This window comes from Dama dama, chromosome X, assembly GCF_033118175.1.
Source record: "Dama dama isolate Ldn47 chromosome X, ASM3311817v1, whole genome shotgun sequence".
Classification (NCBI taxonomy): domain Eukaryota; kingdom Metazoa; phylum Chordata; class Mammalia; order Artiodactyla; family Cervidae; genus Dama; species Dama dama.
In genome coordinates this window covers 79718472-79732639 of record NC_083714.1, presented here as the reverse complement: position 1 = coordinate 79732639, position 14168 = coordinate 79718472, and the positions used below count along the sequence as shown (strand labels likewise).

At 34.0% G+C, this 14168-nt stretch overlaps 1 protein-coding gene across 10 annotated transcripts in view; it reads right to left on the bottom strand.

Annotated features, from left to right (window-relative positions):
• RPS6KA6 (ribosomal protein S6 kinase A6) overlaps positions 1–14168 on the bottom strand; it is a 174080-nt gene that overhangs the window by 58219 nt on the left and 101693 nt on the right. For all 10 annotated transcript variants that reach the window (XM_061135966.1, XM_061135967.1, XM_061135965.1 and 7 more), the window contains 6 exons: positions 11075–11177; positions 10204–10334; positions 9650–9772; positions 9032–9121; positions 7765–7923; positions 4985–5146 (listed from right to left, as the gene is read on the bottom strand). In XM_061135966.1, coding sequence (XP_060991949.1) covers positions 4985–5146; positions 7765–7923; positions 9032–9121; positions 9650–9772; positions 10204–10334; positions 11075–11177 — 768 coding nt within the window. The remainder of the gene's footprint in view (positions 1–4984; positions 5147–7764; positions 7924–9031; positions 9122–9649; positions 9773–10203; positions 10335–11074; positions 11178–14168) is intronic.

Below are 14168 nucleotides of genomic sequence, written 5' to 3'. Positions count from 1 at the left end.
TTTTATGATATGATCCCTGACCTCAATGAACCTTCACTCCATCTCTTAGGAAAATCAGACACATCAAAATTTAAAACAACATGTACAGAGAGCTTCATATACTCTACACAGAATTCTGAATTTTAACCCTGACACTGACTCTATGAGATAGATATTATTTCCATTTTGAAGATGAGAAAACTGGGGAAAATGTTAAGTAATTTGCCCGATATCACAAACCTAATGAGTGGTAGAGCGCTTACTCTAGAGCCTGTGCCTTTAACATTTATGATAATTTCTTCTCTACTGCACAGGAGATGGTAAGATCATATATAATCTTATGAAAGCAAGACGAATTTATATTTTACAAAAAAGACTCATGTCTTTAAAAATGAGTATTTTCTGGATCAGAAACACACATTTGATAAATTCTGAATGGTTTCATTAATTTTTGATATAGTAATTTAGGTAGCTCTTTTTTCTCTTGAGGCTAGCGTTAAATAAATATGTTAAATAAATAACATATTCATTACATATTCATGTGAATTTTCCCTGTGAATTTAATAGCTATTCTGAGGTGAAATGAGCCCTTTTTATTAAATTTAGAAAAATAAATCCACTGATAAAGGCTTTGTACATAGAAACAAAATAGAAACATTATTAATGCATTAATACTGGGGACTTGCATAATCACCAGAATGGACATTTCATTTATAAAAGTCTAAACATATTAATACTTGGCTATGACAATGGCCAAACATGAATAATAAATATCTACCTTAAATTCAAGGTATAATGGTTTTTTCCATAGTCAAAGTATATAAGAACACACATACGTGCAAACTTGAGAAGCTGAAGAGTTTATCAAAATACCTATATAACTGGCTAATATAAATAACACAAGTGAAGACTACAAAGGCCCTAATAAATAATAAGGTAGAGCTAAAACAATTCACATCATGATAAGCCTAACCTGGCATCCTCTAGTGAAACATAAACCTCTCTTGCTTTATTCCCCTTCTATCCTCTTCTCATGACTTCTCGCAGTTCTGGACATCACCATGTTTTCTCCGGTTCCCTTAGGACAGTATTTTTAAAGGTTCCCAGATGATCCAGTGCACAACCAAGGTTGAGGGACTGCTTAGGAACTTGTTGTACAGGCAAAGTTTAAACAGTGAGTCAGCAATAGATATTGCAGACTCCCATAACCTTCCAAGTTAATAAGAAGAAAGGCACTGGAGGTGTCATGTTGCTTAATGTAATTAGGGCCAACCATGAAAAACCTGTTTCAGCTTTACCACACACAAACCCAGTTTGTCTGAGTAAAGAAGAGGTCTACTTTTGTTCTAGAGCAGGTCTCGAAGTCCTATAATAATAATATAGTCATAAAAGAAACAAGACATTGTGGCAAGATGAATGAAAGTGCTAAGTCGCTTCAGTTCTGTCCAACTCTGTGCAGCCCTATGGATCATAGTCCACCAGGCTCCTCTGTCCACTAGATTCTCCAGGCAAGAATCCTAGAGTGGGTTGCCATGCCCTTCTCCAGGGGACTTTCCCAACCCAGGGATCGAACCCAGATCTCTTATGTCTCCAGCATTGGCAGGCGGGTTGTTTACCACTAGAGCCACCTGGGAAGCCCATGAATGAGAGTATCGGTAAAAAGTAACGTGTTTCACACCTTATTTGCATAAAGTTAACTACAAAGAAGATGGAAGTCAGAATTAAAGTAGTTAATGACCTTACCTTCTCTCTCATTTGGCTTCCCAAATCAGTAAAATGTAACAGAGATTCTCATTCCCTTTGCTCTGAAGTTCAAATTAATTCATATTTGGAGCAAAATAGATGAAAGCCCAAAGCCAGAGCAGGGCAGAGTAATTACACATTGACTTTTTTTTTTTTTTTGGCTGTGCTGGTCTTGGTTGCAGCATGTGGGATCTTCATTGCAGCATGCAGGCTTTTGGTTGCAGTATGAGGGATCTAATTCCCTGACCCATGCCCCCTGCACTGGGGAGCATGGAGCCTTAACCACTGGACCACCAGGGAAGTCCCTCACATTTACTTATGTAAAAGAGTTGCAGGCATAGCATCCATCCAATATATTGTAAATTCCTTAAGTTCAGGATCATTATTAGACCTCAGTAGGCAGTAAATATCGGTTGAATAATAAGATAGATTTGCTTTTTAAAAAAGAATAAACTATTTTTGAGATATATTAATTTTTGTGAAATGGCCTTAATAGAAAAGTACATCTATTAAGTAAGTAAGTCTTAAGAGGGTGACCAAACTGATGCATATCAAAAAAGGAATGAATTATTCCTTACTTATTGTTAAGCTGAAATCATACTACTAATTTGTTTCTCTCCTAGCAAGTAAGGGCTTTTTATGCTCTGTGATGAAAGAATGAATTTATATTCTCATAAATGCTATTATTGCGCTTCCCACATGGATCAGTAGTAAAGAATCCACCTGTCAATGCAGAAGGCCCAGGAAATGAAAGTTCAGTCGCTGAGTCAGGAAGATCCCCTGGAGGATAAAATGGTAACTCACTCTAGTATTCTTGTATGGGTAATCCCATGGAGCCTGTCTGGCTACAGTCCATGGGGTCGCAAGGAGTTGGACATGACTGAGCACCTGCACATGCATGCACAAATGCTATTATTTATTCAAATATCTACATGGACACTTGAATCTTTCTGATTCTAGTTTAAAAGATAACACATTTCATACCACTCATTAATAACTTTTTATAAGAGTCTGAAATTTAAGAAACAAAACTTATGCCAAATGTCTTTTTATTTATAACCATTAATAAATATGCATTCATTGCTGGCAGAGACCTCAGCACTTGATAATAAACTTTTCAAAGCATTTTGAAAATACAAATACTATCCTAGCCAAAGGTAGTTCAGACATTAGAGGCATTAGTTACAGAGAAGTGGTCTCTACTTGCCTACCTGAAAACCTTCACTATTACAAAGCTGAAAGCATCTAACTACAATGGAAGTCTATTAGGATAAAAAGCATCAGTGAGCTATATCCTACTCTGCAGACTTGCACTCACTTGATAATGTTTACCTAACCATTAATCTAAACATAGACATGTATATTTTTCATTTTACTGTCTGTTTTTAAGATCTTTGTTTGGGACACATTCACTCTTAACCTTTTCCAGGGAAAAGTACCCATTATACCAAGGAAACTAGGTCCACAAGATTAAGTGAATATTAAAAAAATCAGCTATTAAAATGGTTATTCTATACTCTTCTGTTAAGTCTACTGCATAAATATACTAGAACATTTATGACTATATACTCTATATTTTATACAAGAGCCTTATCCTCAACATCCTATATTTCTATTCTATAAAAATATTAAAATGTCCTAGAAAAGCTATTTTTTTTATGTCTAAGTTATATCCCTTATACCTGAAAACCATACAATAACCCCTTCTTGGATCATGCATGCATCTCAATCTTCTATGAATACAGTTAAAATGTAGATTAAAGCACATCCTCTGGATACTTACATAATTTCTTATAGGGCAAATCTTATCATAAAAACCCTATAAAGCAGGTGTTATGTTTCTTCCTCAACATTAACATCTTAAAGGAAGATTAAATAAATTTTAACATGGGGGTTTCTCATTATTAGAAAGTTACTTTCCCTCTTTCTACAGTTTTATTTTCATCACTAGAAATATTATTTTTTGAATAGCTATATTAAATACAGACTTAATATTTAAATATAAGAAATATGTTTATATTTTTATAGAAATATAAAATATATTAAAATATTTTATATTTGATGTGAAATATTTTCCAGAAGAGCTAGTAGTATTTAGTGTACAAAATATAAAAATATGCACATGAGGTAAGAATTCATTCTCAAATTATTTTATTCTTCCTCTGACTTGAAAAATTCTATTTTTCAAATCTGAGGATATCTGTGTACTTGGATTTATGTTAAACATATGATAGTTCATGAATGAGCATTGTTTGTAATATTTAAGAATAATTATTGACTTTTATGAACAAAACTTATAAAGAATCTATATAATCAGAGCCATGCCGATTCATTTTTTAATCAATCATACATTTACTGCTGTGGGAACTGTTACCATCAAAGCTTCCATCCCCATTATCAGAACTGACAAGACTGCTGGAGCTTGCCAAATGTTAAACATGCACCCTTTGACTTCCTCAGCATCATCTTTCTGGACTCTACTCTTTAAGATCTACATATGAATGTCATCTGCCAAGAAAAACCTCACTGTTTATAAAAATCCCTGTAAAGCTGTTTTCTTCACGAATTAGAAGATCTTACCGACAATCAGGGATGGCATTGCCTATGTTATGTATAATGCTAAACAATATAAATCACCTCATGTTCAGCACAAACCAAAATATCTGAAAACCTATCCTGACTTTGTGAATGATGGGTCTTGAAAAAATTATTTAAGTACTTTGATTCTCAGTGTCCTCATTTAGAATATTTAATATGTTGAAGGTAGAGTTACCTCTACTCTCTGGCCAGTTCTAAAATGGTATGATTCTGAAACCACTATAAAACCCAACAGAATAGAACAATGTGATTATTATATTCAGGTTGGTTGCAGATGCTAGTTATTAGTCTATTTATATTGGGCACTATCAGAATTCAATGATTTAAAGAGCTTTATAGTTGGGAAAGGGCTTCCCTGGTGGCTCAGACAGTAAAGAAGCTGCCTGCAATGCAGGAGACTTGGGTTATATACCTGGGTTGGGAAGATCCCCTTGAGGAGGAAATGGCAACCCACTCCAGTATTCCTGCCTGCAGAATTCCATGGACAGAGGAGCCTAGCGGGCTACAGTACATGGGGTCGCAGGTTGGACACGACTGAGTGACTAACACAAAGGGCAAGATCACTTGGCCTTTACTACCTAACATAAAGCTGACACATAAGACATCAAATACAGTCAACTAAAGGAAAAGAATTAAAGGCAAATATTGAAGTTTTAAAGAATACCTCAGGTGCTACAAAGTTTGCAGTGTAGCATGGAGTTAAGAGAAGTCCATTTTCTCCTCGAAGTTGTTTTGCAAACCCAAAATCACAGATCCTAATGGAGTCTGCATTGGCTGATTCATCCATGTATAAAATATTACTAGGTTTAAGATCACGATGAACAACCTTGAGCATTAAAAAAAAAAAAAGGATGACATTTCTATAGCTAACTATCTATTATAAGTTAATATATTTCCAGGAAAAGGAACTGTTTCAATCATGAAATTTTGAAAATGACACTTTCTCCAACCTTGATAGCCTTGACAACCTGAAGTATATAGGTGAATTATCCCTATCAGATAGATGTGCCAGTTTTTATCAGGCCACAAGTTTTTTTTAGTCATTTCCAATCTCAAAGCTGAATTCTCAATTCCACTTATAGACATAATGAACTAAGACCCTATTCAAACCTCCTCACTATGGTAACCAAATATGAAAACTGAGTTAAAAGAAGAAAAAAAAAACTACTTTGAAGATATTGGAGAATGAGCAAAAGGAGATAAGATTTTGGTGGGGAGTACATACTTGGCTGAAGGAGGGAGTTGCATGAGTAGGTTCCCATATATGTGGCTTTTAGCAGAAAGCTAAGTACAGTTCCTATGGCACACAGTGGTAGTGAAGGGATGCAGAAAAGCCCACTATCTTTCTGGCCTGGAGCACCAGAAAAGAAATACTGAGAAACTGTGAATGCTGAGTGGAGGAATACAGTAAGGAAAAGAGCCAAAATGGACTCCTGAATCAAAAATGTGTGAAGGGAGCTCAAATGACAAAAGATATAAATAGAAACCACAGCTGCTGCTGAAAAAGCAGAGCTTTCAGTGCAAACCTTAAGAAAATTACCCACTGAAAACAAAAGAAAACTAAAATAATCATTGGAGGAAAAAATAACACAATATAACAAATCTCCAAAAGTTAATATTCAAGTGTGCAGTACACAATCCAAAATTTTCTGATATATGAAGAACACTCTCCTAAGAAAAAAGGACACAGTTTCAAGAAAAAAGAACATTTATTCCAACTCCAAGATAAACCATGTTAGGCTTAACAGCAAGTGTCTTAAAGTGGCTATTATTATATGTGATATGATAGATATGCTAGCTAATGCTATGATGGTAATCATATTGTAGTATATACATGTCTTAAATCAACATGTATACCTTAAACTTACACAATGTTATATGTCAGTTATAGCTCAACAAAATGTACTGTTCAAAATTGAGAAGACTAAATACTAAAGAAATTTAAAAAATAAAGTCGCTATTAAAACTATCTTCAATAAAGTAAAACAAAACATGCTTTTAATGCATGAAAAGTGAGCAGAGAAATAGAAACAATAAGAACTAAATAAAATGCTAGACATACATAAATAAAATATTTTGAAATTCTTTATGTGGTGATTTTTCTACTGATACTATCCACTTCATTTAATTTAATCCTATATTTAATCAGCTATTTTTTTTCCATTTATTTTTATTGGTTGGAGGCTAATTACTTTACAATATTGTAGTGGTTTTTGCCACACATTGACATGAATCAGCCATGGATTTACATGTATTCCCCATCCCGATCCCCCCTCCCACCTCCCTCCCCACTCCATCCCTCTGGGTCTTCCCAGTGCACCAGCCATGAGCGCTTGTCTCATGCATCCAACCTGGGCTGGTGATCTGTTTCACCCTTGATAATATACATGTTTCGATGCTGTTCTCTCAAAACATCCCACCCTCGCCTTCTCCCACAGAATAATCAGCTATTTACTACATTAAAAACTCTTTCGAGACAAGGATCAAGACTTAAACTCATAGTTGAATCTGAAACACCTTTTGCATTGTCTGGCATGTAGAAATGCTCAATAAATGTCTGTCATTAATTTATTTAATTGATGCATTAATTTATTTCTAAAATAAAAGATGCTTATCATTTTCTTCTAGAAATTATGGTCATCCTTTATTTTAGAGAATGTTGATAAAGACAATCAAATAATTAAATTATTGTAGAACTACTGCTTTAGTATTATACAATTTATATTTCAAAGTGTTGAAAATGTACTCTATAAAACCATAGTGAAAAATGAATACTGGCCCATGTAGAATTTTCACTAAGCCAATTCTGAGTTGCTCATTTTTTTTAGTTTATACTTAAGTGGGTATGCGTCCATAACTACAACGGATTCAAACTTAAAATTTTAAATTCTTTGTGACTTTGTTTCCTTGGGTAGCTATATATATATAATAGAAGTGACCTTTTTTGGTAACCCAATCAATTTTTTCTATGAAGATATAGGAAACAAAGTAACAGACCTGCCTTCCAATAGAAATTTTAATGTATTAATACTTCAAGTGTTTAGAATCAAAATTTCTTACTGTATTGGGGGAGGGGTTGCTAACAATCAAAATAAACAGTTCTGCCAGAACTTTATCTGCTAGCCATAGTATAATTTGATAGTTTGTCTGTGTTTCACTTTCAAGTAAATTAAAAGTCAAGGTTAGATATTTATATAATTCAAACTACTTTAAAAATAACATGCTATTAAATTGGTGCTAACAGGTAGAGAGAACAAAATTTATAATAAGGTATTACCTAATTTCCTAAACTTACAACCTTCACTACATAATGAATTTTATTAGGCTATTCCATATAAAAATATGTGATAGAAAAAGTAATTCATTTTAGGTATCATCTTCTATATATAATTTTGTGAAGATATAAGTCCCAGAATTAAAAGGAAGAATATAACTACAACTTACTCCTTGACAATGAAGATAGTCAACTGTCTTAGTTATTATAAACAGTACATCACTAGCTTCCCGTTCTGAAAAACATTTTTGTTTGAGAATACGGTCAAGTAGCTCTCCTCCTTTCATCAAATCCGTAACAAGGTAAACATATCTACCATCATCATAAACCTAAAAAAAGAACATATTTTTAAAATGTTATTGTTTATAATTCTGAAAAGTTTTCAATTATATTTACTTTGATTTTCGAATGAACCTCTAGTGTAAAAAATACACTATTCCTTTAGTATTAATATAGTACAGACTCTACTGAAAATTAAACTGGCTAAACAGACTCAACACCATTCTGTGAGACCATGTGAAACATATAATTTTATTAACTTTTGAAGATATCTGTTATACTTCATCAAGGTGTATAAGTGGAAAAATAGAACTCTGTGACTCTCAAATAGCACCTATGACATTTCTGACTGTATTATAGTCACTTTCCTTCCTTAATAATAGTAAGCTTCCTTCTGGCAGTAAATATGTTGTTTTTTAATATCCTCCTCACATTCTACTATCTGACCTGGCAACTTAAATATTTGTTGAATTCAAATGTTGTATCAAGGAGAAAAAATAAATATGTATACCCTTTTACTCAAGGCACGTCATATCTACATCTACACATATAAACACATACATGTAGACATATATCTATCTATATACACACATAACATATATTTATATATGTATAAAGTACTATTTAAGGATTACAAATCAAAATGTATATCATATTATCTGAAACAAACTGATCAAGGAGATGGTTTGTCAGCATTCAGTAACATCTATTAATATTAGTTCATTTTAGAAAATCTACAGGATAATAATATTTCACCCAAGCAACAATCCACAGTGCTACAGCCAACTGCTGTACAATCAAGGAAATAAAATCTCCTTGAATTTGGCAGATTCTGAATCTCTTCTATCTTGTATATTTGAAGTACTAGAGAATAATAAATGTTGCTGGTGATGTCATCAACTAGTTAACCAGGCAGAATATATTTAAGTAATCAGGACACTCTCATTTGCCAACCATCATGGTTCCTTTCTGATATTATACAAGGAGGGTAAGAGTGCAGAATCACAGGGATGAAAGAACTGAAGTGGCAAATTTGAGTCTTAATATTTTATGGCATGAAAATAAAGATACCATGGATATGGAAAGTTCAATAGGAAAACAAAGTGCCAAGTCATAACTTCATTAGCTTAGCAGATACATAGATTTTTAAATACCTACATCCTTTAAAGTGATAATGTTGGGGTGCTGTCCATAGCGCATTAAAATTTCAATTTCTTCTGAAGGATCTCTCTTAATTTTGTCAATGATCTAAGAAACAAGAAAAATCACAGAGGAAAATTATTTTCTTTGTCTAAAAATGAATGACATGATTTCAATTTGGTTGTATTTTCAAGCAAATAATAAAACTCAAGAGTGATGCTTACCTCACATTATTTTAATATTTAAAACGTTCCTATAACTGAAACTTAATAAAAAAACAACATAGTACTTTCCTCAACATTATATTCCATTTAACTGAAAATATACAAACTGATAATTTGATCCAAATATGACAGTAATTGTCACAATTGCTCAATCTTAGAATACTATGTTACAATAAAATTATTCAAAAGCAAGACATTCAAAAAACATATTGCTTCTCCAAAATAATATCTTTTTTTACTGAACAAACTAAAGTCTTGGTAAGAAATTCAAAATGAAAATATTAAGTCAAGAGTTTTACTTCATCATTTTATCTTTGCTTTCTCCATTTGTTCCACTGAAAAACTGTCAGTCTGCAATTTAACTTACACATATTAAAACAAACAAAAAAAATGTTAGCCTCAGAGACAATACCTTCACTGCAAATTCCATGTTGGTAGTGGTGTGTATGCACCGCTTGCAAACAGAATAGGAGCCAATACCAATATCCTCTTTCAATTCATACACTTCACCAAACTGTGCAGCATTTCCATTTATCTGTTTTTGTTAAAAAGTAAAATACAAAACAGCAATATGGTTTCACATTTTTTGTCTTTTCTCCTAAGTATATGCTCATTTTAAATCTTTAAAAAATCAAGAATAAGTCTAGAGAAATTTTATCAGTATTTATAAATGGCTTACACAGATTCTAGGTGATCTGAGCATACAGATTCTGAAGGTTTTCTAGATTGCCAAAGCCAATATGATAAATCAACTAGCTAATGTATCACCCATTACATTTTCTTGCCAAAGACATCACATAAATACATAATTAAAAGTTACTACTGTCTGCTTTTTTCCCAGAACATGGAAAGATCTTTAATCCATCATGCATAGATAAATGAAGAAGTTAAAAATCACTGTAAATCAATCAGCAATAACGGGAAGAAATAATTATCCCTAGTCTGAATAATCTACGTGAAATTTACCTGAACAATTGGTAACACATTTGCACTGGTGATAGGAGTGATTTTATATTCTTCTGCAATAGAAGTTGCAACAAAGCTGAATCCTTTGAAGAGTTGATGAGCATTAGCACTGGCTGGCAAACCAGGAGAATCTAATGTCCAAATAATTAAATTTAATTAGAATTAACAGTTTTATGATATGAAATGCCAACATTTCTTTGAGTATAAAAGAAATCATTAAATGTTACCATCAGACATACTATATTATGTATTTGATTTATTGCATATTATCTGTTTCCCAATCAATGGACATGAGTTTGAGAAAGCTCCAGAAGATGGTGAAAGACAGGGAAGCCTGGCCTGCTGCAATCCATGGGGTCGCAGAGTCAGACATGACTGAGAGACTGAACAACACAGTAATACTAGTATGCAAGCTCCATGTAGATTATGATTTTTGTCTATTCAGTTCACTTCTGCATCACCACTGCTTAGTATTTACACAGTAGGTATTCAATATTTGTTGAATGAATGTATGAAACAGATGTCAATAAAAGTAAACCACATTAACTTCTGAATCATAAGAGTTAGAGAGATATATCTCATATCTTACTTCCTACTCACATTCTCTAGTGCATTATCATGTCAAAAACATTTTTAAAAAAGAAAATGTTTACCCTTTGCTCTAGTCCCTGCTTCCCTAATGAACATTTACCATATAAAGCCACTACTTGAAAGGTGTCCAAGCAATGCTAAATAGGATCTACACTTCTACACAGGGCAAACCACCCTTTGCAAACTTATAATCCTTTCAGTTTTTAATCTAACAAGCTAGATTATTTTTTAATCATCTAAATGAATAAAAGCCCTGATTTTACACATGAACATGCATTACCTTTAGGTGTTTTTGCAGTAAATTCAGGATCAAAACAAAAAGCATCATCTGGTTTTCCAGAAGCAGGTTTGAAGGGAGGCTGGACTTCTCTTTTATATAATTTCTAGAAGAAATGGGAGAATGATACGAAAACTAATTAACACTTTAAAAACTATTAAAGCAGAATATGATATTCACAGTCCTTAACAGAAGACTCACAATTTCTTAAATGAAATTTCAACAAGCTTCAGATATCTATTAACCAAATTCTAAATTCTACCCTGCTAACCAAATTTTGTATACCATCTAAATTTGAGAGATGATATGCAGAATCAAATGAGACCAAGCAACACAGCAGCAATGCCATAGGTTCTATCCACAAGGAACAGTGCTGTCCAGTTTTAGATTTCAAAAACTGACTTGGTTCCATGTCCTGGCTATTATAAACAGTGCTGTGATGAACATTGGGGTGCACTTGTCTCTTTCAGATCTGGTTTCCTCAGTGTGTATGCCCAGAAGTGGGATTGCTGGGTCATATGGCAGTTCTATGTCCAGTTTTTTAAGAAATCTCCACACTGTTTTCCATAGCGGCTGTACTAGTTTGCATTCCCACCAACAGTGTAAGAGGGTTCCCTTTTCTCCACACCCTCTCCAGCATTTATTGCTTGTAGACTTTTGGATAGCGGCCATCCTGACTGGCGTGTAATGGTACCTCATTGTGGTTTTGATTTGCATTTCTCTAATAATGAGTGATGTTGAGCATCTTTTCATGTGTTTGTTAGCCATCTGTATGTCTTCTTTGGAGAAATGTCTGTTTAGTTCTTTGGCCCATTTTTTGATTGGGTCATTTATTTTTCTGGAATTGAGCTGCAGGAGTTGCTTGTATATTTTTGAGATTAATCCTTTGTCTGTTTCTTCATTTGCTATTATTTTCTCCCAATCTGATAAGGAAGCTGTGGTACATATACACCATGGAATATTACTCAGCCATTAAAAAGAATTCATTCGAACCAGTCCTAATGAGATGGATGAAGCTGGAGCCCATTATACAGAGTGAAGTAAGCCAGAAAGATAAAGAACATTACAGCATACTGACACATGTATATGGAATTTAGAAAGGTGATAACGATAACCCTATATGCAGAACAGAAAAAGAGACACAGAAATACAGAACAGACTTTTGAACTTTGTGGGAGAATGTGAGGGTGGGATATTTCAAAAGAACAGCATGTATACTATCTATGGTGAAACAGATCACCAGCCCAGGTGGGATGCACGAGACAAGTGCTCCGGCCTGGTGTACTGGGAAGACCCAGAGGAATCGGGTGGAGAGGGAGGTGGGAGGGGGGATCGGGATTGGGAATACATGTAAATCCATGGCTGATTCATATCAATGTATGACAAAACCCACTGGAAAAAAAAATAATAATAATAAAAATTAAAAAAAAATTAAAAAAAAATTATAAATTACTTGCCTAAGAAGATAATCTATTGACAATATAAAAAAAAAAAAAAAAAAAAAAACTGACTTGGATTCTCACTGGTAAAATAACCACAAAGAATATCACAATGTTACCATGCAGAAATAACTAATGACATTCTAGGATTTCAAAATTAATACTTACTCTATCCCTAAGAAGTATTCATTATACCTAAAGTAATTTGCTTTCACATAAAATATGCATGTAAAAAGAATTCAAAATTTAAACTTGTCTAACAATCTAACTTGATGAAAGTGAAAGAACAGAGTGAAAAAGTTGGCTTAGCCAACTTTAAATTAGCCTCCAACTAATAAAAATAAATGAAAAATAAAAGCTCAACATTTGGAAAACTAAGATCATGGCATCTGGTCCCATCACTTCATGGGAAATAGATGGGGAAACAGTGGAATCAGTGTCAGACTTTATTTTTTTGGGCTCCAAAATCACTGCAGATGGTGATTGTAGCCATGAAATTACGATGCTTACTCTTTGGAAGGAAAGTTATGACCAACCTAGATAGCATATTAAAAAGCAGAGACATTACTTTGCCAACAAAGGTCCGTCTAGTCAAGGCTGAGGTTTTTCCAGTGGTCATGTATGGATGTGAGAGTTGGACTGTGAAGAAAGCTGAGCGCCGAAAAATCGATGCTTTTGAACTGTGGTGGTGGAGAGGACTCTTGAGAGTCCCTTGGACTGCAAGGAGATCCAACCAGTCCATCCTAAAGGAGATCAGTCCTGGGTGTTCATTGGGAGGACTGAAGCTGAAGCTGAAACTCCAATACTTTGGCCACCTCATACAAAGAGTTGACTCATTGGAAAAGACCCTGGTGCTGGGAGGGATTGGGGGCAGGAGGAGAAGGGGATGGCAGAGGATGACATGGCTGATGGCATCACCTACTCGATGGACATGAGTTTGAGTAAACTCCGGGAGTTGATGATGGACAGGGAGTGCTGTGATTCACGGGGTTGCGAAGAGTTGGACACGACTGAGCAACTGAACTGAACTGAACAATCTAACTTCCTAAAACTTATGTTTTTGAAAGACATATAAAATAGCTTACAGTATATGCAAGTCTACTTTTTTATGGAAGCATAGTTTTGCAAAAGCTCACAGTCTCACAGTGAGGGAAAATAAATAGAAGACTACTGTAAACTAACTTTCATTTAGAGGCCACATATGACAAACCTAAGGCAAACATCATGCTAAATGATGAAAAACTGAAAGCATTTCCTCTAAGATAAGGAATAAGACAAGGATGTCCACTCTCACCACTTTTATTCAATGTAGTTTTGAAGTCCTAGCTAAGGTAATCAGAGAAGGAAAATTAAGGAATCCAAATTGGAAAAGAAAAAGTACAGTTGTCACTGTTTGCAGATGATATGAACTAATACACAGAAAATCTTAAACAGGCCACCATAAAACTACTTGAGCTAATCAATGAATTTAGTAAAGCTGCATGATACAAAATTAATGCACAGAAATCTCCTGCTATACACTAACAACAAAAGATCAGAAAGAGAAATTAAGGAAACAATACTATCTACCATTGAAACAAAAATAACAAAATACCTAGGAATAAACATACCTAATGAGAAAAAAAAAACCCGTACTCAGAGAACTATAAGATTCTGAT